This window comes from Apodemus sylvaticus, chromosome 20 (assembly GCF_947179515.1).
Source record: "Apodemus sylvaticus chromosome 20, mApoSyl1.1, whole genome shotgun sequence".
Lineage (NCBI taxonomy): Eukaryota > Metazoa > Chordata > Mammalia > Rodentia > Muridae > Apodemus > Apodemus sylvaticus.
Window position 1 is genome coordinate 50,814,700 of NC_067491.1, and position 27,300 is coordinate 50,841,999.

The 27,300-nt window shown below is 46.7% G+C and overlaps 1 protein-coding gene across 1 annotated transcript in view; it reads left to right on the plus strand.

The window, feature by feature from the left end:
• Window positions 1-27,300, plus strand: part of Rfx4 (regulatory factor X4) — a 65,731-nt gene that overhangs the window by 36,170 nt on the left and 2,261 nt on the right. The window contains exons 10-13 of the mRNA XM_052165207.1: window positions 5,771-5,890; window positions 6,462-6,623; window positions 17,492-17,654; window positions 19,095-19,233. Coding sequence (XP_052021167.1) covers window positions 5,771-5,890; window positions 6,462-6,623; window positions 17,492-17,654; window positions 19,095-19,233 — 584 coding nt within the window. The remainder of the gene's footprint in view (window positions 1-5,770; window positions 5,891-6,461; window positions 6,624-17,491; window positions 17,655-19,094; window positions 19,234-27,300) is intronic.

The window sequence follows — 27,300 nt, forward strand, 5'->3', positions numbered from 1 at the left end:
TTTCCAATAAGCCACCCTGACCCACCTGCCTTTCTCAGCTCAATACCAATGGGAACTACAAAATAATATTTATGGAGAGCCTAATAAACTTTAGACATTATATTAGCATCTTTTTCCTATTACTGCCTCCAGTATGTGAGGTAAGGAAGCTGGGGTAGAATTTAATAAGGACTTCCCTAGAATTAGGTATCTAATAAGGCAAACAGTAGCCAACAATGGTTATTTTAACAAACATTTAGCAAATATATAATATCACTTATGTCGTACTTTAACTCGTTGAGGCAGAGGGGCACGGGTGTCCTCCCTGAGGGCAGGAGAGGAGCTTGCAGGGGTCTCTGTGCCCAAGGTCAAGGACACAGCATGGCAGAGCTGGTTCCAGACCAGCTACATCTGCCTCACCGTAAAGCCCATGCTCAACCTGGCCACTGTCCCCCAACTCATGAGAATGGCACAAAAGAGCCAGACAACTTCATTTTATCCACAGTGATGGATATATACAATCCTTAATTTATGAAAAGACACTGTTTAAAAGAATAGAAATTAAGACTGGAAAGCAATAACTGTTTTGGGTGCTAATCCCAATTTCAAACCTGGCAAGAACAGCAGGAGAAAAGATAGCTGTGACTCAGCAATGTTGTTTCCAACAGATAGAACACGAGAAGACCTATTTTGTCTAGGCTGCTTTGTCTGGGACAGTCTCTCTCTGTGTAGCCCTGGATGGCCTGAAATTTACCACTTAGACCAAGCTGGCATCAAACTCACAGAGGTCTACCTGTCTCTGTCCCGTGAGTGCTGGGATTAAAAGTATCTGCCACAAGGCCCAGCCTTGTCTTTTTAAAATCATGGGTAATGGTGGGTGTGAAGGCTCAGTGAGTCAGTAAAGGTGCTGACCCTTGGGGCCTACAGACTAGAGATAACTGGCTTGCAGAAGTTCTCCACATGTGCACAGTGGTACATGTGTACCTTCACACCCCGCCATCCCACAGTAAGATAGACAGACAGACAGACAGACAGACAGGTAGGTAGGTAGATAGATAGATAGATAGATAGATAGATAGATAGATAGATAGATAGACAGACAAACAGACAGACAGACAGACAGGTAGATAGATAGATAGATAGATAGATAGATAGATAGATAGATAGATAGATAGATAGATAGATAGATAGACAGACAGACAGACAGGTAGATAGATAGATAGATAGATAGATAGATAGATAGATAGATAGATAGATAGATAGATAGATAGATAGATAGATAGATAGATAGACAGACAGGTAGGTAGGTAGATAGATTGATAGATAGATAGATAGATAGATAGATAGATAGATAGATAGATAGATAGATAGATAGATAGATAAACATAAAGTTTCTTTAACAAAAGAGCCTATAAGCTTTCAGAGCCTTGGGAATTAAGTTACATTTGTTTTTATAAAATAATTGATATTCTCAGCATGACATTGAACTATTATTTAAAGATCACATTATTCATAGTAACAAGTGAGTCGATAAAGTACCTTGAGATAAGTCTGAAGTATGAGTGTTAAGATCTGCAAGGGTTTGTGGTTAGGACTGGTGGCTCGTGCATTCCCTGTTGTGTCAGCCCTCAGGAGGCTGAGGCCAGGGACCACTGCAAACTCGAGTCCAGCCTGTGATGCACAGAGAGTTCAAAGCCAGTTAGAGCCCCATGATGAGACCCTGTCTCAAAGAAACAGACAGGGGTGTGGGGGGGGGGGAGAAGGCCTTCAAGGAAAAATGTATGGCTTGTGTTTAGAAAGATTCAATCCTCTCAAAGAAATGTTAATTCTCTTCAATGTATAAATTCAATGGACTTCTAGCTCACATCTTCAATTTCTTTGAATATAACAAAACCTGATCCTTGAATTCCTAAGAAGCCTAAAGGGTCAGGAGAATGGAGATGTCATGAAGGGAAGGGAGAGCAGGCGTAGAGGCAGGCTCAGCTGACACCCGAACAGCCCAGAGACAGCAGGGACAGCCTGGCAGGAGGGGAAGCCTGTCTTTAGAGCCACACTTCCGGATCCTCAAGAAGAGTATGAGGGGCTTCTAATGGGACAGGAGAGGGGCTCAGACCAGTGGATTTTCTGTGACAAAAATTTCAGGGTGACTAAAGACGAAATGGGATGCCCCAACTCCCAAAAAGGAAACACCTACATGAAAAACAGTAACAATGACAAAAATAGACCTTACACTTCTTTTAAAAAATAGGAAATAATCACTTTATGGTCTTGGAATAGGAAATAGTTTGTTAAAAAATAAAAACACAAATATACACAAAAAGAACAAGGCAGGAAGGAAAATACTGCCGAGGTTTACATTTGAATTTATATATTGATAATCATGGATCTTGAATGTGAAACAAGACGCAGTGTGTGAGGTGTGGCCAGGCTGCCTCCGCTGGGTATATGTTAGATACTATAAATCATCCACATGAAAATTTTGGAGAAGAGTCCCTCATATTTATGTTGAAACTGCCCTGGAATAGTAGTATCTGTTGTCCTGCAACAAGATAATGTGAATGATGTCAGAGCCACTCTATACTCTTGGATGGCCACAGGATAATTCATAAATGGCAGCTACCGCCCTGCTGCTCTCCAAGGCCAAGCACCCCCACTCTGTGATCACCTGATCTCTTGATAATTTCAGATTTTAAAATAACTTTCTCATGCCACCATTTCTCCCATTTGTCACTTGTGACTTAGCTTTTCGTTGGGGCTCAGTTCATGGAACTGCAGCCATTTTAGCAATGACAAGGTGGGATTTTAAACTGGTGCTTAATGAGTCCCATAAACAAAGTGAAAGCATTTCTGAAATGGACATGGAAAGAAGAGAGACATTTTGTAATAGGTATATCTATGAAATTATTAAAGTCCAGAATATATTGAATCAACTTTAAAGTAACTATATGTCTATCTGTCTATAATCTATCTATCTCTCATCTATCCATCCATCCATCAATCCATACATCCATCCATACATCATCCATTCATCCACCTACCAATCTATCTATCAGGGGCATAGAGATAACTGAAAGTCAGAGGACAACCTGTGGGAGTTGGATCCCTCCTCCTGCCATGTGGTCCCAGGGAAAGAGCTCAGTTGTCACGCTTGGGGCAAGGGCCCTGACCCATTGAAATTTCTCCTTGGTCTTTAAATAATTATTTTTTAACACAAATACTCCAGTAAATATAAAAAATAAGAAACAAACACAAACAGCACTTTACAGAAGAAGAAATTCTAGCAGACAATAAGCACATGAAAAAAAGTTTGTCATTGTGGTAATTAGGTTACTGCAAAGTTCACATCCTTACGCAGTACTGGTAAAAGTGTACACCACTCTGGTAGATAATTTGGCACTCTCTCTAAAGACTGGATGGGCAGGTGTTCTTGGGATTTGTTGGTTGGATTTCTAGACCTAGATACAAGAGACAGACACAAAAATAGTCACTGTAGCCAGTTTTCAAGGATGAAAATTTATCAGCAATCTAGCTTTTGGCAGCAGGAGAATGGATAAACTGATCTTAAGCCACCATTCAGTCATAGCATTAGCATTTAGTACCAAGTGCATAGACCTACAAATAGAAAACTGTCAAGAGCAAGTTGTGGGATGTTGTGTGGAGTATATGTATCATTTGCATCATACTAGAAAACTATCTGTGTGTGCTCTACAGAAGTAAGTGCACGGTAACAGTATAAAACACACGTGAACAATAACAGATTCAAGATTACTGATTATTCAGAATCAGGGACAGACCTAAAGAGTCAGGGAAATTACAGAAAGGAAGGGAAGATCTTTCCCTTCAGATAAAAAAAACTGATTTAAATATAGAAAATACGTTACACATATCATAAAGCTATGTGGTAAGCATACTAATGTTCATATGAGAATGCTCTCACCTTCTATAAGCTAGGAAAGTTAGGCCAGACTTAAGAAAATTCTAGATTCTATCAAATGCAGTTGAGTAGGTTACCATATAGCAAGTCTCTTTTTGCCTCCACTACTTTTTATCATAGGGGCCTTTGGTGATCACCAGCTCTGGGCCTGAGCAAGTGGTTTATACTCCGTGAGTATAACCCCCCCCCCACACACACACACATATTAGCTGAAAAGAATAAAAGTCATAGTGCTGTTGGAAGGTGAACTAGCTTAGTCCAGTACATATGGTAGATAGAGCAGTAGTGTGCTTGACCACTCCTTCATTCCTGTAATGTTGTGTGCTGAGTCTCTGCTGTATTCCTGAGACTGCTGGCCACAGAGCGGGGGTGGGGGTGGGGGTAGGTGGGGGTGGGGGGGGTGGGAGGGGGATCTTAAGTCCCTGTGTTATGGAGCTACAGTGTCTTTTTTCCCCTCCCTTCTCTCTCTTCCTCTTCTCTGTCCTTCTCTTTCTCTCCCTCCCTCCTCTCTCTCCCTCCTCTCTCCATCCCTCCCTCCCTCTCTCCCTCTCTCCCTCCCTCTGTCTTTCTGTCTCTCTGTCCCCCCCCCCCCCCCAGTTTTTTCTTCTATATTTACCCTTCCCCGTGGCCATGACATCCTGGTACTGAACTGCTTACTGCTCAGAAATCCTAATGATGGATTTTTAAGGACACTAGACCTTAAACAGTCAAGTTTCAAGTATCCCTAGTCCTCAGAGACTACAGCATGACTGTAGGCAGGGGCAACAGCTCTACAAAGCTCCTGATTGAAGAACAATGGGAAACTGGAGACTTATTGGAAGTGTCTTGACGGTTTCAAGGGGACTTCCTGGACAAGCACTGCTAAGCTACACCCCCTCCATCCCCGCAATCACCCAGGGTCTTCTATTTTAATTCATTAGTTCATAGATGTTTCGTCCTATCCATGTTGACTTAGACCAACATCCTAGCAAATAAAATAATTTCTTATGAATGCTTCAAGTATTTGATGTTAGCTTTTGATGTTTTTTTTTTTTACTGGAATTGAATGAATCATAGTCACTGTATAGTTCTTGAGATAACCATTATCATTTATTAAGCACCTAGTGTATACTTATCACATTCTGCACTGGAAGCTTCACTGACCTCCTTTTAGAGAAGATTGCATTGCAACATAATTAAACAGCAACTTATGTTCCGAGTAAATGGGTTCAAGTCTGCTTCTGCCACTTAACTATGTGGCTTTACATGTTTCTGTGACTCTTTGAGCCTCCTTTTCCCCCTTTGTACTATTTACTTTGTATGGCTGAGGAACAGCTTATACACAGTAACCAACATGCGCTCATGTACTGGTTGCCACAAAGCACTCACTCAGTGTGCTCCTAACTGTCTTTCTTATTTAAGAAGACCGGGCAGGGTAGGCTGAAACAGAAAACACGTTGTCGTCTGTACTGGGTGGCTGTAGACTTCAGAGAATGCTGACTCAGACTGGTGCATGGGACAGTCTTTAAAATGAAGGTTCACTCTCCTCCCCAAGGAATTATCTACTTCAAAAGGAAGAGCACTTCTTGGAAAATTCCAACTCTTTCCCATCTGGTACCTTTTCTAAAAACCTCCCATTTTAGAAATGTTCTAAAAACATTTAGGGCAATAAGTCTGCGATTGTAAATGTATTATTTCATTTCTGCTTCTGGGTTTATGTTCTGGGTACATTGGTACACACCCATGAACCTAAGGGCACACGGCAGCCATGGATGGGCTTATCGGATGTGTTCCAGGAAGACATGGTGTGACGTTGGCCTGGCGGAGGGGCCGCACAGAGCGGCAGGACTCACTTTCCCTCTGCTCTTTCCGTACCAGGGTCTTTCCACCTGATTCACCTGATGTTCGATGACTACGTGCTCTACTTGCTGGAGTCTCTGCATTGTCAGGAGCGAGCCAACGAGCTCATGCGAGCCATGAAGGGGGAAGGAAGCACCGGTGAGCGGAGGTTACAGGAGCACCGGAATGTAGCAGCCCGACTGACACAACTTGCTTCTGTTTTCCTCAAGTCCACACAGTCAGGAATTTAGCTGTGCTGAGTGGGCCAGATGCTGAGAAATTGACGATCTCTCCCTCTGGGCACTTGGGTGTATGAAAACCATTGAAGGGTTTTAAGCAAGGACTAACTAATAGGACACAGATTAGAAAACAAGTTTCTTTCTTTCTTTCTTTCTTTCTTTCTTTCTTTCTTTCTTTCTTTCTTTCTTTCTTTCTTTCTTTCTTTCTTCCTTCCTTTCTTCCTTTCTTTCTTCCTTCCTTCCTTCCTTCCTTCCTTCCTTTCTTTCTTTCTTTCTTTCTTTCTTTCTTTTCCTTCCTTCCTTCCTTCCTTCCTTTCTTTCTTTCTTTCTTTCTTTCTTTTTTTTCTTTCTTTCTTTCTTTCTTTCTTTCTTTCTTTCTTTCTTTCTTTCTTTCTTTCTTTCTTTCTTTCTTTCTTTCTTTCTTTTTGGTTCTTCAAAGGCAAGTGGCCTTGGCCTTGGGATCTGAGAACACACCTTTTCTCTGTTTGCAGCAGAAGCCCAGGAGGAGATTATCTTGACAGAGGCTACCCCACCAACCCCTTCACCAGGCCCATCATTTTCTCCAGCAAAGTCTGCCACATCTGTGGAGGTGCCACCTCCCTCTTCCCCCGTCAGCAACCCATCCCCCGAGTACACTGGCCTTAGCACGGCAGGTAAGAGGGGGTTCTCCAAAGTGTTGGGTGGGGAGTATGTGGTGAAAGTGAGATTTCTGGAAAATGGGTCTTCCTCAAAGCACAAAACCAAATACAAGGACTCAGGAATCTTCTTGAATTTGTGAAAGGCTTACACAGGCCTCAGATTCTTTATGACTAAATTTTCCATATGTTGCTGTTTTCAGTTGGCAGATTAAACATGATAAATCTCTAGTCCCCAAGGTAAGCCACTGAAACTATTAAGATGTCGCATAAGCTAGTATGCAGGCATCCTTGGAAACAAGAAACACGGATGACCCAAGCCTGAGCAAGGTCTTTGGAAAGATGGTGAGGCAAGAAGCCATGCCGAGCCACAGGAGGACAAATCGGGGCAGCGGCTGTGAACAGAGCTGATCTCGGGCCAAGCTCAGACCACTTTGTGGAGCTGATGCTACTAGAAGCTTGCTTAGATGGGAGACCCACAGCTCAAGATGCACAGTGTTCTTTCTCATAGGCTAACCACACCCAAGAATCACCAAAAGTCTCAGTAAACACCCATACCTAAAGCAACTGAAGGAACCCCAAAGAGATATTTGTATATCATTGTTCATAAAAGTGCGTATAATAGTCAAAAGATAGAAAGGTCCCACTGTGTGTCCTTTGCCCATGGATGGGTGAATGGCTACAAACACAGTATATGGTACAATATTTCTGATCCTAACATATCATAACATGGCTGAATCTTGAAGGTACTGTACTAAGTGAAATGAGCTAGACATTAAAGGACAGGTGACAGGTGTCTGACTCTGATTCCTATACAGGAATCCCAGAGCAGTCAAGATCAGAGAGTGAAACAGTGAATAGAATCAGGGGACATAAGGACAGAGTTTCAGTTTGGGAAGACCAAAAACTCTGGAGACAGATGGCGACGGCAGATACATAACCAACATGTGTACTTAATGTAACTAAGCTGAAAATGGTCTAATTGGTAGATTTTAGGTTAAGGTGTTTTATCACAATAAAAAAAATCACCATACCATTGCTGGAAACACATCCCCACCAGAGGAATAGCATAGCACAGAAGGAAAAGGGAGAGTTATATTCATGAGAGTCGGAGATATTCAAGAAGAAATAGGAAGATATTGAAAGAGAAAGACACATAGGTTGAAGAGGAAACAAAAGGCAACTGAAGGAGAATTAGTTAAAGGAACGAGCTAAGACATTCTCTGATAATACAGTCAGTGCATAGTGACAGAGAAACGTATAAGAACTATGCTGGTCTTAGATTCAATATTTGATGCAGAATTTTTAACATGCTTTGAAAACCTTCCACACAGAACGCCTACTCCATAGGTGTTGCAGGTGTGAGAAGGGGCAGTGTGAGTGTATGTATACATAAATATTTCCAAAGGGTCGGGTCCTGTGCTGAGTGCTGTGCTTGATATGAATATTCCTATGACAAGTCCTGGTTACCAAAAGGCCACCCGGGGATGAGAGAAACAGTTATCATCTGAGTTGGCATAATCACAGCATAAACTAATGCTACAGGGCTCTGAAAGGAGAGTGTGTGTATCAGGAGGTATCGGGAGCCCTCAAAGAGGGGAGTGGAGGGTTAGGTAAGGTGCTGTGATATCCTATTTATTACTCAAGCCTTAAGTCCTTCTTTTCCCTCAACCCCTCTGTTAGGACAGCCTTGGTGCTGCCATCGTATATGAGGAGTTACTATAGCATAAATGCACCTCACGCATGCACACAGCATTCGTGTGGAATTCTGTCACAAGGAAAGTATTTTAAACACGGCCATTTTGACATGCCCATTCTGCCAATATGAGGTCCTGCCAGATTCTAGTGGGTTTCCCAGCCCGGCGATAGCACCACCTTCACATAACCGAGCAGACAGGCCCACGGGAAGTGCCTGCACACACACTGCTTGGAGACTCTGGGAATCCAGTTCAACAAACCTTCTGACACTAGAAAGAGGACTTATGGAGGATCAACATTTTTTGCTCACTGACAACCAAAAAGGAAGTATGCATGGGCACTGTGCATGTTGCTCCAGCACTCAAGGGTTCTCCCTACATAGGAAGTAATAGATCACCATCCCCTGGGACTTCTGCTTCACCGAGGAATCAGTGGAGCAGCAGGAGCTACTAGGAGCCATTTCCCTGAATCATGCTCCCGATATGCCCAGCATCACCAAGGCAACCCACCCACCGCATCGTGGCCATCCTGAAGTTTGCAGACCTAACAGTGTGACTGGAGTAGAAGACTCCCTCCCAGAAAGACACAAAACCCAGGGATGGTTTGTGGAACAGGAGGATGTGAGGCGTGAGGCGTGTGCAGGAGAGACTTATAGGAACAGATCAGACTTGTCCTGCCAGTGAGGCTGCCTGGCTTTCTTTGTAGCAATTTGGAGGCCTCAAGGTAGGGGCAGGCGTGATGACCGCCAAGGCCATAGGAATATCATAAAAGCATTGCAAGGTTTCTGTGTGTCCTGCTGCAAGTCATAAAAGGAGCTTCTTAGAAATACAAATGTGAAACAGGCTCTCTTCAGATGACTGTAGGCTTTGAAGATTCTGGCACATTCCAGCTTTGTTCTCAGGTATCTCCAGAGGGCACTAAAAACGTCATCTTACATAAAAGTGTGTATTCTATTCTTCTGTAGCAACACCTTTGCAATGCTCCACGGATCAAGTTCAGGTCCATAGACTGGGTCTGGATGAGCAATGCGCCATGGTCTTGGGAGAAACATGTACAATCTCCTAAGAAGATGCATGGTTTTAAGCACATGCTATAAATGCATTATTGTAGGAGTCTTAAATTTGGGGCTTTCTGCATACTTTTATTGAATAATACTATAAATTTGAAAAATAATTTTGTAAATCTAATAAAACATAGCACCCATGCTCTTTTAAAAAAGTTAACTCCCTATATGACTTTAATGTCCAATTAGTTTTATTAACTTGCTATTTCCCCGTCTACTTCCCAAACTTGAAAACAAGTAATGACACTTACTTGAGGATGTGTGTGCACATGCGCAGGTTTGAGTTTGTGTGTGTGCATTTGTGGGCAGGTCAAAGGCAGGCGTGTGGGAGTTGGTTCTCTGTTGTTTCCACGTGATTTCAGGGTCAACCTCAGGCTGCCGGGCTTAGTGGCCAGTGTCTTTCCCACTTAGCTATACAGCCAGACTCAAACCAAGAAGATGCTTTTTAAAGAACCCCAAGCAGGGGCTGAGAACGTAGCTTCACTGGTAAAGGGCTTGCTTGGTCAGCATTCACGATGTCTTAGGTTCAGCTCCTAGCATAAACTCTGAATGTTGGCACACCTCTGTAATCCCAGAACTCAAGAGGTGGGAGGCAGGATCAGAAATGCAAGGTCATCCTGTGCTACCTAGTAAGCTTGAGGCTAGCCTGGGCTACAGAAGACTTTGCTCAACAATACTAACTACAAACCTAGCACCCACATCAGGCAGCTTACAACCTGTAACTCCCACTCTAGGGGGGATACAGTACCCTCTTATGTGCATGCAAGTGCGCCCACACACACACACACACACACACACACACACACACACAATTACAAGTAAAGTTAGATCAACAACAAACTCAAAACAGGTATCAAGAAAAAAAAATAACATCAATGGATGTGAAATAAGTAAACTTTGGCTAACAAAGTTTCCTCGTCCTCTCCCCAGCCTTAAGTGAAATTGCATATGATCTAGTTACTTTGTTGGATCTCAGACATATTCTGAATATAACTGACCAAATCATGTATTATCAGGTTTGACCTAAGAGTGAAGGCCAACCAGATGCCTGAGCCTTTTCCTTAAGCTACCGTCTCCTATTGGATGGACACTTCCCTAACACCAAGTATCAGCCCCTGGCATCCAGGCCCTGTGGCATCCTTTGATGTAAGGGCTAGGAAAGACTCGGCCATACAGTGAGTTATAACTCTCCAGGACAACAGTTTCTCTGTTTAATCATGTCCTTGTCTAGGTCCATGTCCATGCAGACACGTATTTTTAAATAGGTTGTCTTAAGACAGGGCTATCAGTTTTAAACAAGGTGTGGTGGTAAGGAAAGGATAGGAACAGGCACCTAAACCTGAGGCTGGTCAAGGCCAGAGTAGAGTGGTTTACTAAAGCCTTTGGGCAGCTCAGGGCAAGAGACCAGTTACCGGACTCTGCAACAACAGATTTTTCACCAGGTAAAACCTGGCCATTTGTCATCTGCCCACCTGGAATTTTGTGGGCCTGCCTCCTCCCTCCTGGTCAGGCAAAGTTCAGAAACTTAGGGTAAGGGGGGGCTCTTTTCTGCTTTGTGGGCATGGCAGGTGATATCTATTTAACATGACATCGAGCTGCAATCCTTTAACGTCATTTAAAACAAAATGTTAAGTTCAGACTCTGTCGGGGCGGGCCACTGCCAGACTCTAAAAGCCCCATTTATGATGTCATTTTAAGTGTTCCCTCCTTTGTCGCTGGCAATAAAAGTTAACTATTAAGCTAGTGTTTTCAGCTTCCCACCCAGGTTCCCTACGACATAAAACCAGCAAATCCAATCATTGGGAAGTTGGGCTGCCTGATGAAGCAGGGGGATTCCTCCCACATGGCCCCGACTGTAGAACATCTGGCCTGCCGAGCGCACTTTCTCTGCAGATGCTGAGGCTGTCACAAAGATAGCTGACCCCTTGGACTCTCCCAGTAACAAAAGCTCAGTCACACTGAGGCAGGCTAAGCCACGCAGCTCCCAAGGGTGGGCACTGGTGAGTCATTTACAGCGACTTCCTCCTCTTTAAAGGAACAGAATTAGGAGAAATGAATCAGGACAGGAAAAAAAAAAGATTGTTTGAGGCATGCTTTGATTTCACTCGATCCATCGCAGACTTTTCCCTCCGTTTGTTATTCAATTGTTCTTGTGCTAAGTGCAGATTGTGTGTATAGTCTGTGCCTGGACTTAGACAAGACTAAGCAGACAGAGCCACTGCCCTCCGTGGTGCTGTGCTTCTGGTGGGGAAGAGTTAACGTAGAAATAAACCACCAGGTAAATGTGTAACTCCAGACGGCCGTAAGAGGTGGGAGTGGGAAGAATAACATGGTATGGAAAAAGTGTAACCCGGAGGCTGCCCGGCTCAGTGGACAGTGATGTCTGTCACAGAACTGGTCAACCACAAGGAGCCGACCATGTGGGAGTTGGGGAGGGGCAACAAGGACATCTTGTGCCCAGGCCCTAGGCAGAAAAAGCTTGGTAGAATAAGGATGGGCTGCGATGCGTGAGTAGGGGACAAGGTACCAAGAGAGGAGGCGAACATGGCTTCCTGGGAATGGCTTCATTTGTCGTCCTGGTCAGTTTGGTCTGTCTGATGTCGAGCATGGCTATTAGAGCGGTAACTTAAACAGACAAGGCTTCCTATGTCAGTGGGCTGTCTCGAGGACTGAGGCGGCCGTGGATGCATATTGATAGAGGGACAGGCAGATCTACACACATAATCTTTCTGTCTCAGTCTTGAAGGTTATAAGAAACGTTTTTGTTAGGTATCTCAGAAAACATCATCATCCAAATAGAACTCTTTTTTTTATTATAGTAATTAAAAACAAACGAAACAAAACAAACCCCAAAACTTGTCTGACAGGGCTAGAGAGATGACTTGGGCTTAAGAACATTGGATGCTCTTCCAGAGGTTTGGTGCCCAACTCCACATGACATTTTGTAATTCCAGTCCCTATGCGCGAAAATCGTGGCCAGATAAAATATCCACACACGGTTTACTCAAGTTTTAAATTAAAAATCCAAGCTGTCTGAAACAGTAAGCACTGACCACCTATGCAGGAACACATAAGGAACTGAACTCGTCACTGCATTTAGTTACCATGATTAAAGTCTGAACAGCGGCAGGTGGCTGGTGGCTAGGGTCTGGGGCAGCAAATTCCATTTTGAGACAGTCAGTGTCCTGCTGCTGACTCAGGGGCTTGGGATCTGCATTTAACTGTCTCCAGAGATCTCCAGTGGGAAGTATGGTTGCCATGGAGAAGCTCTGAAGCCCCTGGGCCGTTGGCACTCAGTATCCAGCTATGCACCCAGCCTGAGCGAGTCCCTTCACCTCTTGGGGTTCAGTTCTCTCATCTGACAAAGGATGCTTGACAGGTCTGGTTGTGGCAGTACATGCCCCAGTATTTGGGATTGAATTTGAGGCTGAGGCTGGAGAAAGGAAGTCCCTGTGTTCAAGACCATTCCAGGACAGGAGACCCTGTTTCTCAGCGAGAGAGCGACAACACAGAAAAGGGAGGGCCCTAACACCTTGTCGTGAAGATTTAAAGGAGTCAGTGTTGCTTGCTAGTTTCTAACATTCAGCAATTCAAGAACTTGGTGACTGCCTTTCTTTTCCAAGCATGTTCTCTCCTGTGCTTGCACACCCATCCAAAACGAAAACTACCTTGAGGAAGAATGATCTTTTGGGGATGGGGAGAAAATGATCCCTTATTGCACCATAAAGCGGCCATCAAGTGTCCCTTTATAAAGGGGACCTTTATAGGATCCTGAAGGACCTGGAGCCACTACACTGTCCTCAGACCTCTGGACACACTGGGGTTGTGTGAATGGCATGAATGAACCTGGAGGAACAGATGGAACTATGGGAATTAGCAAATGGGGTTGTTTAACCCACGCGTCAGGAGCATTTGGGCCGCCTCAGCTTTTGCCTTATTAGTGTCCTGGAAAGCACAGCCAGCCACCTCGCTTCTCACTGGAGGTCCCCACCCAGGGACTGGGATGGGGACGCTCTCTGCTCCCCAGGCAGAAACTGCTGCTCACCCAAGCCAGTGTGTTAATCTGCTTAAGGCTGCCTGAGTGGATGCATTAGACTGCTGGCACAAGGCCATTTAGGGGTTTTGTTCTCTGGGCCGCAGGGGCCCATTTTCCCAGGAGCTTTTGTTTGATAATGGCTATTCCTAGCAGCATTGGCTCCTTCAACAACAAATTCAATGGAATCCAAATTTACTGAACACCTACTACTTGGCAGGCCCTGTGTTGGGGCCACAGCTGTGAATGTGCAGTTGCTGGGCTCCAGGGGTTCAGACAAAAGTTATACTTCTGCTGCATTCTCTCAGGTGATGGAGAGCCCCTCAAGTCTACCTACTGCTTGCAGGGGTGGGGTGGGGGTGGGGAGAACCCCTGTCTTTCTTGATTGATGTGGCCCTTGGCCACTCCCCTTAGGTCCCAGGGCTTGAAGGGTTAAGTACTTGCTTGTTGTGACTGGCTCATTATTCTCAATGCCACACCCTCCCACTACAGTTCTGGTAGGAAATCTATTTATGATTTATGTATTCTGACAGTGCTTTTGCATTCATTATAGAAAAACAGAACAAAACAAAAATTTAAAAATCACCAACCTTCTCACTCATAAATAATCCATTTTGATAAAAGAAAAATTTTAAATTGTATGAGTGCTATAATCTCCTAAATTCTTTGTGGGCTCGTGTGTGTATATGTATGTGCGCATGCATGTGCACATGCGTGTGTGTGTGTGTGTGTGTGTATGTATGTGTGTGTGTATGTGTGTGTGTATGTGTGTGTGTGTGTGTGTGTGTGTGTAGTCCATATGTGGACACATGATTGTGTGTGTTCAGGTGATGCACATGTGGCGAGAGATGCACATGTGTGTCAAGTGTCTTCGTCTTGTTCTTTACCTCGTTTTTTAAGAACGGTCTCTCTCTGGGCCTGGAGCGGGCTGGCCCATGAGCTCCCCCGATCCTCTGGTCTTCACTGGGGCAGTGGGATTGCAGCATGGGTTACACAGCAAGAGCCCGGCTCAAAATAACAATAAAAATCATAGTGTCTTGATTGACCCAAGAAGCCTGCCTTTCTTCCCGGACGTTTGAAATGGGAGACATAGAAATATACTTTAAGGACCTTTCAGCAGGGCTGGGGGGGATGGCTCTGCAAACAGAAGCCACTTCCGCCTAAGCCTGGCTACCCTGGAACCTGTGTCGAGAAAGAAGGGAAAACCCAACTCCATTAAGTTGTCCCCTGACCTCCACATGCGGGCAGGAGCATGCTCCCCAACAGTAATAGTAATTATCGTTGTGGTGGCGGTGTTGTGTTGTTGCTATAGAAACAGGAAGAAGGGGCTGGGGAGAGGTTGAGTTGGGGAAGTCAGCCGGAGAGACACATATGTATAATCCCAGTGCTAGGGAGAGGGGGTGAGTGGGTCTCTGACTCACTTACAGGCCAGAGTAACCGAATTCACAAGCTCCAGCTTCAGAGAGAGACCCTGTCTCAGAGAAAAGCGCCAAGAGCCACCCAGGCAGACACCGGATGCTGACTGCTGGCCTCAACACACATGCACAACCCCAGAAACCCCACATGGACACACACACAGACACACATACCATACACACAAAAGGATGCTGGAACACCTGAACTCATGAGGAATAGTTTCTGAATCGCATTAAAACCCACTGCATGGCAGGCTTTTTGTCACACATTACCTTAATTAATCCTTACAGCAGCCTTGCAAGATAGACTAATCCTGCTTCACAGAGAATGAAGCAAGGGTTTGTAGGCTATGAGAAGCTTGCCTTACGCCAGCCAGTTAATGCACGGCAGACACAGGACTCAGAGCAGGGAAACACCCAGGCAGAGAGAGAAAAAAGTATGAGGTTGACCCGAACCCCACTGGCCACCCACGTGCCAAGACCATGGGGAAGCCATTTAGCATCCTATGAAGCCCCTCCTCCCCAGCCAGTGCTGGCACAAGGGACCGTCTTAAGAATCAAGATGAAGTCTGTGTGGTCGGAGGTGGGGGGAGGGGAGTATTAATGTCATGGAATAGCACTGTGTGTGAGCATGGTGGTGGTGGTGGTGGTGGTGGTGGTGGTGGTGGTGGTGGTGATGGTGGTGGCATGGTTAGAGCAGCTTCTTCATGAAGTCTAAAAGGAAGCTCCCAGGCTATCCCATTCTGAGGAGAGTGGCCACATGCTCCCAGTCAGAAGGTTTCCTAACTGCAGGCTTTGATCCAGCAGCAGATCCCAGAAAACACAGAGCCAGGGTGCAGGCCATTTTTAAGGAAGATGGGCATGCATTTAGGAAACGCCATTGCAGCTGACTCCTAATTGTTCCTCTGTCTCCAGTCCAGGTTGCTTTTCTTTCTTGTTCTTCTGGGTTCATATTCTCAGACCTTCTGCGCTTCTACGTGGTTCCTTTAAAAAAAAAAATTTAAGGATGTTGTAAAGCACTTAGCCTAATGCCTGTGATAGATGCTCAGTAGAACATACCTCCTTCTTATGCTCTTCAAGGGAATTGTTGCCACGTTATTAAAAAGGGAATTATCTGCGTTCCAAATTTGCGGTCTCAGATTTACACAAGTTCTTAGCGCCGGGCACTTTCAATAATGAAACAGTACACTTGGGGCAGGATTCCTTCCCCTCCTTCCTCGTGGGCCTTCCTTGCCGGGTCTCCTCCATGCCAGCAACAGAGCCAACCGGCCAGTCCGTCCTTCCAGCCACCCCAGGCCAATGCAGCTGCTCTCTGCGCTGTGAGTGAAGCCTTGGGGGGAAGACGGACTGAATTCTAAAGATAAGAAAGTTCAAACCCTTCCTTTGTCTTCCAGTTAGAGTCTTAAGGCAGAGATGGGCTTTTGCTGACAATACAGGATTTTGTTTTAGATCATCTTTTTAAAAAATCTATGTTTATTTTACTTTATGTGTGTGGGTACTTTGTTCACCTGTATGTATGCGCATCACGTTTGCCTGGTATTCATGGAGGCCAGAAGAAGAAGTCGAATGCCCTGGGACTGAAGTTACTGATGGTTGTAAGCTGCCGTGTGGGTACTTGGAATTGAACTCAGTTCCTCTAGAAGAGCAGTCAATGCTCTTAACCTTGGAGCCATTTCTCCAGTCCCTATTTTATTTCATCTTAAAAATAGTATCTATCAACCAGTTCTCTAGCTCTCCGTGTACCCAAAAATGGACACTGAGTCCTGTTCCCTACACCTTGTAAAACAGGTTTATATCTGCTATCTTACTGTTTGAAAACTTAGCAGAAATTAAGTTTTCTACCCAGTTTACTTTTAGCAAGTTTTTTTTTATAAAAATTCTAACCATCATATAAAATGCTAGAGAACCTTTGTCGAGTACCATTACACACACACACACACACACACACACACACACACCAGTCCTGAGCATTTTCAGGTAGCCAATTAAAAGGCAATACATGAATTAGTAATGTGCTTGGGATAGGCCATAATCCAGGTCACTGTCTTCCAGTCTTTCATGGAGAACTAGGTAGACAGAGCCCAGGGACCTACTTAAGTTACTTAAAGTAGTCTGTCACTGTATAACACCTATTGACTTGAGCATGAAAGGCTAATTCTTCCTCTCTTCCCATCTTTCCTGTCCCTCAAGCTTTTTTTTTTTTTTTGTTCTACCCTAAAGGCCAGAATGGGCAGACTGACATATACCTAGCCTCACACTGGTAGGGGAGGGGATTGGCATGGATCAAATCACATTCCTTCCAGAATGGGGAATTGCAGATTGGAGTAGGTACCACAAAGACCCACAATGCACAGAAGGAACTCACCCAGTCTGGAGTTGGCAGACAGCTTCTTTGGGCTCATGTATGAAGACTGAGTGCATGGGTAGTTTGGAAGAGTGAAGATTCTAGGTGGCAGACACAGCAGGGCCAAAGGTTCTGTGTTGCCAGAGATTGTGATACCTTGGAGAAAATGATCCTATGACTATACCAGGAGCTGCCAGGGATACTTCTGCCAACGTGAGCAGACCCAGAGAATGCCTGGTAACAATTCTGACTTTCAGTTTACGAGCAATGGGAAGCCATCTAGTGTTCTAGAGACAAACTGTTAGTAACCAATGCAATGTAATGTCTCGGTAGGAGCAATGCAGTCATACACGTGGTCGCTAACGTATACAGTGACGACGGCTGCTGGGTCACCGGCTGAGAACTCCCAACAACTACCGTGTATGAGGAGCACCCACATGCCTTCTTCCTCGGTCACACACAGGATACCAGTCTACTCCCACAGGGAGGAGCATGGGTAAGTGACTCAGAAGGATTCAGATAGTAGTTTTTCCTCAGAGAACAGGACAGGGGCTGCCTTCTGGTTAATCTGGATACACAGTGCTATTACCTCATAGAACTGTCTTGTGTAAACCCCATAATACACAGGTGCAGAAGGATGAAAGAAATGGTGAATGGCTTCTAGTTCCCCAAGGTCACACAGCTGGCAAACTATAGACCCCCCAACTGAGCATGTCCAGCTCCAAAGCTAAAATCCATCTCTCACTTCCTCTTCCAGCAGCAGCCTTATAAAGCTCTCCAGTCTGTCCTTGTCTCTTTGGATCCCATTTAGTGGTGGTCTACTCCACCTGTGGCATGGAGGTCTCTAGAGGACAGCTCCCAGGCTCAGGGGACCCCTGCGGCTTCCAGGAGTACCTTATAACCTGGATCATTTGTTTTGCACATGTCATGTGCAAGCCTGGGAGACAATGCCGCACAGTGCAGCGAGCCTCGCCCACGGTGTCTCACAGCCTGCAGGCTAGCTAGAGAAGACCCAAAAGTAGCTGGGGTGCAGAGGCATCCCACACAGGTGGCCCAGCAGAAGGTAGAGAGTTTGACTATCTTCACAGGCCGGTAGGTCAATATGTGCCCACAGTTCAGATCCCGAGGGATCTCCACGGGGCAGCCATTATTCCTAGAGGCGTTCCCCTACACAGTTATAAGGCACTCCTTAGGATTGTGTTTCAGACATTTTTGGAATGTACAAGAGACTAGAGACTCATGTGGTCACAGGTCCAGTCCTTTGCCTGGAGGATGTTGTGATATGCAGTCATGGTGGTAGCAGCCCGGGCACATGTGTAACCCTATGTGCATACCATTGCCCACACATGAGTGGTTCTAGGAGAACCCTGTGTATCATTTCGCAGATGTGAGAAATGGGGAACGTGAGTCACTCCAGATCTGATCACCCAAAAGTGGCAGAGCCTGGCTCAGACCAAGTGTGGTCTCTGATACCTGCTTTGCCTCACCATGCAATTCTCTCAGGTTCCTCGACACCATGACCCCACCCAGCAGAAGCCAAAGAATGCAGAAACACAAAGTCCAAGGTGGGGGGGTGGGGGCGTGGGGGGGATCCCTCTCTGTTTGGTTTCAAGATGTACAATGAGCTTTTGACACAGTGGGAGGAGAGTTTTCCTTTGGAGTAATGTTTTGATTGGAGCCAGCTTCCATTCCCTGAGCTCGAGTTTTCGGAGAGTGCTGGGGTTCAGGGTAAATCAGGAAAATCAGGCTGGGGTTTAAAACTCACCACATCGAGGCCAGCAGGGCAGAGATGATAGGAATCAAACAGAAGAAAAATGGGTGGGGTGGGGGTGGGGCACACAGGAGAAAAAAGTAGTTGAGGTGCCTTTTTAAAGGTGTCAAACTGACTTGTTGTGTGTTATGACTCACGCTATTCACTGTGCTTGGTGCATTTTAGGTACACGGGAAGCTATAACTACGGGACCTATGGCAACCAGCACCCTCACCCACTGCAGAACCAGTATCCAGCCCTGCCTCACGACACAGCCATTTCTGGGCCACTCCACTACTCCCCTTACCACAGGAGCTCTGCCCAGGTGAGTGTGTGCGTGTGGGGAGGTCTTGCTGCCTCAGAGTGGTTGGCGCCCAGTCGAGCCAACTTAACCACAGTTAATAAGTCCACTGTGTATGCACCTGTGGGTCCCCAAGGACAGCCTGCTCACCGCCCTCACGTGAATGGCCTACGTCAGGTGCCACTCTCCCTTACACATCCAGCTACTTAATAAGTCTCTTACGTCCCCACTCTCTTGGACCTCTCTGAAGCCAGGATCCAGCTAGCTCTGTTTCTGTTGATCCTTTCTAGGAGGCCACTTCACACTGGGCCTCTGTCTCCTTTCTCACCACTCCCTTCTTGGCATCCGTCAGAATCTCTACATCATGACAACTGGTCTCTTGGTTTTCCAGGTTGGGTGTAGGTCTGGCCCACAAGGAATCTTAGCCAGTAGCTTCCTACCCTCACCCATCACTGCCTAGAAAACTGAGCTCTCTATGGCCAGCCTGAGGTAAGGGATGTTGAGAAAGAACCTGGATTACCACTGTAGGGCATTCTAGGTAGTTATCTCAGATACCCTCCTATGTGTTGTTCCAAGCAGGACTGATCACCAATTATATCCAATTGCTTGGTTTTATTTTGTTGAGACAGGGTCTTTCTCTACATAGTCCTAGTTACCGTGGAACTAACTCACGATGTAGACCAGGCTGCCCTTGAACACACAGAGGTCCACCTCCCTCTGCCTCCTGAGCACTGGCACTAAAAGCGTATGTCACCACACCCAGTTTCAATTCTATATTCTCAACTGTCTTCGTCACCCTGGCTCTCCTGCCTGAGGCCTTCATGATGACCCCTGTCTCTAAGGCTTGCCCTAGCTGCAGTTGGAAGGGTCTTTTGGAAAGAAAGAAAAAAACAAAACCCCGACTCTGGCACTGTACTGTCACCAGGTCTGGTTCGTTTCTCCAGTTTCCTTCTCCACAGTGGGCTCCTTCCGGGACAGCTCGCCCCCTTCTGCCCCTTCTGGAGCCATGGCAGTGACTCAGTTGCCCTGCCCCCGCTGCATGCGCCAACGTCCCTGTCTGCAGGGACTGCTCCCCAAGCCCTGACTCCTTCCGGCTTCTCATCCGGACAACATCTCATGGCCTTGTGAGTCTCTGGAGAGTACCCACTTCCTTCCTCCAGGCCCTTACCAAGTGCCTGCCACACTGGGCTTTCTCTTTGTGTCCCACGCCCTGTTCACCAGTGGCATTCTGGTGGTCTTAGACACTCTACTATGTGTTATCCCAAGCAGGACCGATCTCTCTCTAACTCTGCAGGAGCCCTCAAGCTCCTTCAAGGCAGAGATGAAGTCTCTATCTCCAGGTCGCAGTACGCAAAACCCATCAAAAAGGTCAATTTGTTTCTTCCAAATGCCGCAGCGTGCCAGGCTCGGTACAGAACACTTGGCACACGTTCTGGAGAACCATAGCAGGAGAGGAACAGAGAAACCGGGTAACTTGTGGGGGGATTAGAACCCAGGAAATGTGACTACTTTGGGGCTCCTGAGTACCACCTTCTACTGTCTCTCAGATGGGGCTCTTGCTGTGAATTTTTGGGGGTGGGGAAGGAAGTAGCAGTCGGCAGGGTCAGTGGTTGAGGGAGGATAAGCTGACTTTGTCTGCTCCAAAGGTCGAGACAAAGGTGGTTTTTGTGTCAAGGAGAGCTCTCAGGACCCTGGTAGGACAAGCCCAAATGGGGGCTGGTGTGGGCAGAGGCTTCAGAGGGCAAGGGCAGGAGGGAGGCTGTAGGGAGGCTACATTGCATCAGCCAGCAGGATACAGACTTGCCTCTGAGGGAGGGACTGCAGAGGCCCTCAGGGTAAACAGGCATCTGTTTGGATTTCCATCTCAGTACCTGGAGGAGCCCTGGTGTAATCCCAAGACAAGCTGAGAAGTTGATTCTTCCAAGCCATCACCTGGGGCATTCATTAGAGAACTCTTGACTGCAGTCACAAAGTTGTGGCTCCTTAGGTGCGACCTCTCCTGGGAGCAGAGTCTGGGCTGCTCACTGTGACTCCTCCCCCGAATGACTGCGCTGCTGCCTGGGTCACACTCAGCACAGTCTAGGCACACATTCATTCATTCACTCCTTCCTTCTTTCCTCAAGTGGTCCCTGGGCACCCTCTCCATGAAGCATACCTACAGCTTCCGGGAGCACAGTAGGGAATGGGCAGAGCACCGTGCATTGGGAGCACACACTCCAGTGGGCAGAGCACCATGCACTGGGAGCACACACTCCAGCTGGAGACTGCATCACCAAGTCACTGCTTTTGGTCTTATCTTCCTTCTTCTTTACTGCTTCATGCCCCAGGAAATTTCAGGAGCCCTTCTTATGGGAGGGGGTTGATATTTTTAAAAACCATCACCATAAAAAGAAGCCAAGTTACCCTCAAAGCCCACAGAGACCCTGGTGATTAAAGATAAGTCTGCTGTGTCCGCTTTGGAAGCCACAATGGTACCCAACTGGAGACTTTATCATCCAATAGCTGGTCTTATAGAAGAGGCTATGGTCAACAGAAAAGCCCTGTATATCTTTCTGTCCATTTATTTATTCACTCACTTTCTATCCTGATCGCTGCTCCCCCTCCTCCTGACCCCCCCTCACACAGTCCCACCCCCCTCTCCCTCTCCCTTTCTCCTCTGAGGTCCTTCCTGGGTATCCCCCTGTCCTGGCACATCAAGTCTCTACAGGCTAAGCTGTGTATATCTAGATGAGGTCCAAGCCAGCTTCTCCACCATCTTGCCTTGTGGCTATCAGACAAAGTCATGTGACACCCTACCATTTCCCGTACACATGCATGTGTGTACATGGACACACACACACACACACACATTGTGGTTCATGATTCCATTAGCCTCTATTTGTAAACTGTGGTGAAGTTAATTATATCATATCTGTGCACAAATTGAGTGAGGTCAGTACTGAAAATGTCCCTGGTCTAGGAAAGGTCCTGTCTAAAGACAAGGCACCCTTTGCTTCATTCTCCATTAACATTTAAGGAACTTGCACCTCTAGGCAATTTGAAATAGATTGGCCCATTCGTTCCCATAACAACCTCAGGAAGACAGCATTTTTCTCTAGTTCTTAAAGATGAACTGGAGCCAAAGAAAGCTGTGTGACCCAGCCACCAAAGCAGATGTGAGCACAAATTCTCCAACTCCCAGCCCCAGCCCTATGCCAATGCCCTAAAACCACCTAAAGTCTAGAAATTGCCGAGAGTATTCTCAATAAATGCCTAGTTCAGGGGAGGGGGAGGGGAGGGGGAGAGACAGAGAGAGAGAGAGAGAGAGAAAGAGAGAGAGACAGACAGACAGACAGACAGACAGACAGAGAGATGTTCATCTAAGTTCTTTGATTTAAGGTTAAATGTGCAAGACTGAAACCTTGAAACCCACTGAGGGCTTGAGTAGTTTTAGCCTCCCAGAGCAAAGGTCAAGCACTTCCAGTCTGGTGAAGGAATAGCATCCTTCACTAAACTAGGCCCATGGGGGTGAGGAAGAGGTAGGTCAAAACTGAAGACAAATACAGTGTTTTTAAAGAAATGTACTTGGTTCTCAGCACAAGAATGCCTGTACGTCAAGACTGCAGTTAACATCTGTTAGTCTTGCTTGGAAGAGCTCTGTGTCCATGGACTGTGATCGTCACAGGCCTCCAGCACTTCCCTGTCAAAATCACCTGAATTCCCCTGTTCCTCACAGAGAGTAGGCGCATGCTCCTCGCTGACAGCAGCCTGTCCTGCTGGCTTGTGGCCAACATGGAGGCAGACCTCCGAGCCAACTTGAGTCCTCAGAACTGCTGAATTAGTGAAGGAATATTTCTGTGCCCCAGTCAACCTTCTGACCATGCCATTCTTACCCTGTCAGCAACCATAAAAGCGAACAGGGTCGCTGAAGTCACTAGGTCAACCAACACCTACATAGCTAGGAATGCGCTCGCCCGAGACAAACGCAGCTCCTTCTCTCATCTGCTGGTCCGAGAATGGCTGGCCGAACTTGATCCTTGTCTGTCTGGTTCCAACCACACACAGCCAGGGCTGCTACCAAGATTCCTAGGCTAGTCTACCTTGGGACAGCATCTTGGCCTAGAGTAAAGGAACACATACCACACCACACACACATACGCACCCCCCCCCACACACAGCACATACACATATAGCACCAAACATCACACACATACACACACACAAAACACATGCACACATCCAACACTCACAAAATACACACACACATACACACACCACACACAAAACACACACATATGTACACACCACACACAAAACACACACACATATACACACATCCACAAAACACATCCACAAAACACCACAGCACACACATCACATACACATATCCACCACACCACACATACACATATACCATTACATACCACACACATACATGCACATACACACACAAAACACACACACATATACATACACATGCAACACTCACAAAAAATACATACTACACACAACACACACACACCACACCACACCACACCACACCACACTCAAAACACACACCATACACACACACACACACACACACACACACACACACGGCTGGGAATTCAGCCAAGTAAAGCCCTTGCTTTGTAAGCACAGTGGCTTGTGTTTGTTTTCTAGAACCCAAGTAAAAGAAAGCTAGTAGTAGTAAAATGTGTTTATAACCCCGGGGCTGGGGAGACAGAGACAAGCAGATCCCTGGGACTCAGTGGCCAGCGAGAGCCTAGAACAATATCGACATCGTCACCACCACCACCACCAACAACAATAACAACACTAAAGGAAAACACCTGAGGTTGTTCTCTGATCTTAACATGTACAGGTACACACATGCAGACGTGCCACATATGTATATGTGCATGTTCATATACCAATCAAGTGTAATACTGCAGAGCCTTTGAGTGCAGAGCTAATTTCCCTGGCTTCAAATCCCAGGTAGGTCTCTGATTAGTTCTGAGCTTCAATTTATTCATCTGAAAAATGAGATAAGTTATACTAGATACAATATGCAGTAATCCTTCACGGGTACAGTGGCCGTGGTCAGGTAGTCAGTACAGAAGTCTGACGCATAGCTAATGCTGTTTGCACTTACCATTCCCCTTTGACATTCAATTATAGTACTCTTCTATTTTACATAATTATACGATTAATATGTGTTCTCCTCACTGAACTGGCTCTATAGAAGCAAGGGCTAGGCCCTTCTGCTCACACCCCTACAGTCTCAGGACCCGGCACAGAACTGGTGCTTAGTGACTTCCCAGAATGTACTTGTCAATGAAATGAATGACCTTGTTTGAGCACTATGTTGTTATGGGGCCTCAGACAGGCCACTGCTACCACTAGTACAATAAGCATTGGGACCCTCCTGTCAGTCACTGAGGCTCTTGTGATGACTGATAGAACACAACCCTGTGTGCCTCCAAAATGAAGAACGTTAGTAACGGCTAACACATTTTGAGAACTTACAGCATGGTTTCCAAGTGGCTTCGCATCAATTCTTTTAATCTTGACCCTAAGTGCTCAGAAGAAGTGGGCTGTCTGACGAAGAGTTCTGGGGAGTCACGACCTCTTTCAGAAGAGGCCGAGAGGAAGCCTGGGGGAGGCAGTGCTTGGCGGGCCCTTGGGACAGTGAGAGCTACCTTTCATAGGAAATGGTTTGTGCTTCTGCCTTGGCCACCTTTCACCCCTGCCCAATCTCGGGGCATGGCTGATAGGCAGGGATAAAGGGCTCACGCTGCCCTTTCCATGTGCAGAAGAGTTGGCCCTGGAGTGGGGAGCTGTGTCCCAAAATAGATTTCCTAACACAGTTCCAAAGAGGCCAAGAGTCAGTCACAACCAAGATGGACTTACAACATAGTCTCTAGATGACTACTTTAAACATACCCCCCCCACACACACACACAGAGAGAGAGAGAGAGAGAGAGAGAGAGAGAGAGAGAGAGAGAGGAGAGAGACTTGAGAGACTGGTAACTTCCTGTCATATGCGCTCCACAAAAGCTCCTTTATTCCAGCCTGAGTTGGTGGTACCCCGGAGTTTGTACCCAGCATGCTTAAGGGCCTTGCATGAAGCCAGATGTGAAGTGTGAATGGTGAGGTGAATGCTTCAGGACAGCCTCTCCACTCCCAGCAGACCACATTCAAGTCTTCACTGGTCACATTAATCATTAGGCCCAGGCAGCAGGCGCTCTGCCTACCTCGCCTCTCAATGGTCTCTTACACCAGGGGGTAAGCGGTCACTGACTCATTTGCAATTAGCTGACCTAATGGCACAGCATTTTCCGTGGCTGGTAACAGAATTGTATTGTCACACTGGAGATATTTTGAGCCAGTCTCATTTCCAGGCAATTGCTCTTTTGCATCTATGACACAACCTCTGGGCACAGCTGTGCTGTGAGGGTCTCTGATGAGGCGCAACAACTACGCTCTCTTGAGTTTGGTGGGAAGAGTTCCAAGTTCATACTGTGACATTTGACCTACCCGAGCCAAGGTCAGAGGGGACTGGGTCAGAACCAGGAGGCTTCTAGTGGCCTGGCTCAACATCCCAAGGCCTAGCTCTGTAGAGGAGGAGGGAACTCGATGAGGAAGAAGGTATGTGATGAGAGAGGTTGGGAGTGGTAGGAAGGCTACTCAGGTTAGTCAGACCGATACGGGGACATCTTGCCACCCAGGTGTGGGTTCTCATTATGTTCTGTGACACTGGGGCATAGTTCCTACTTTTCCCATTCCTACAAAATGATTTAGATCCCATGACCCTAAAGGTTCTTTCTGTCAGGAATGTCCCAGTGTATATTCACCAGATATGACTAGCACCTATTAGGTGCCAGCCTCCGTACCAAATTTTGGGACCATATTATGAGCACAACGGGGAGCACCTGAGTATGCGCCAGTGGGAAGACACAGCTGCCAGGCAGGATGGAGATGGAAGGCATGCGGCTTCTTGAGATAAGGTGTCCAGGGGTGTCAGGCTCAGGAGCTGATGTGGGAGCTTGGAGCTGAGCACGGGGGAAGGCACACGTGGTGGGACTGGGCAGAAGGCTAGTTTAGGAAGGAATATATGCAAAGGGAGGACCAGCTCGTGTATCCCTAGATAAAAAGGGGGACCTCTGTGCCAGCAAGAGTCCTGAAGAGGGGGCCAGAGTGACCTGCACTTGCGAGCACATTGTTATTTCTTAATATTATCTTTTTAGTCCACCTGGGATCTTGATTTTTTTTCTTTCTGAGAAACTCTATTTTCAGGCCTGAGGGCCAACCATCACTCCACTCAAATAGTATCATCCCATGGGTCTCCTCATGTTGCACAGCGCATGGGTCTGCACCAGGGTTGCAGATCTGATTTGGGTTATGAAAGCCTTGGCGTGCTGTATGCAGTCGCCTTGGCAACGGCACTTGGTCCTTCTCCCTGCACAGCCCAGACGCCCTCTACACCCTCTTTCTTGACTGCTCTTTTCTCATGTGTCAGCGGCTGTCCTTCTCTGCGTGTCAGGCATGCGGTCCTACCCGGGAAAAGCTCTCCCTGTCCCACCCGAGGCCCTTCTTGAGCCCCGAATAGCTGGTGCTCTTCATGGTTCCCACCCTCCTCCCTGTCTCCTTCCCTCCCCTGGGATGCAGCTCCCAGAGGCAGAGGGGCTCCTTTGCCCACCCCTGGGTAACAGCCAATGTGGGCTCCAGTACTTCTGCTGTCTAGGTTTCAGCCTGTCTGTCTCTCCCTCACTGGAGGCAGCCGCCCACCTAATCCCTCAGGAGCTCCACTCACTCTCCAACTGTCGGGAAAACAGATGGGGAGCAGAAGGGTCCACACAGCCTCTCCTTGCTGCCCTTGTCATCCGTGGGCCCTGGCTCCTGTTCTTGTTGGCCCTGAGCTGAGCATCTTTGAGCTGATGGGCCTGCAAACCTGAGCTCTCAAAGGGAGTCCCAGCCCCGCCCCTTCCTCCCTCCTGATCCTTCTGACTGGGCCACTCTGCAGGGCTGTCCTTCTGACAGTGAAGCAGCTCTCAGAGATGCCTCTCTCACCCCTAATCCTTTCTAGAGGTTCTTCCCTCCTCCTCTGCCATCACCTGTTCTTCAGTCTGA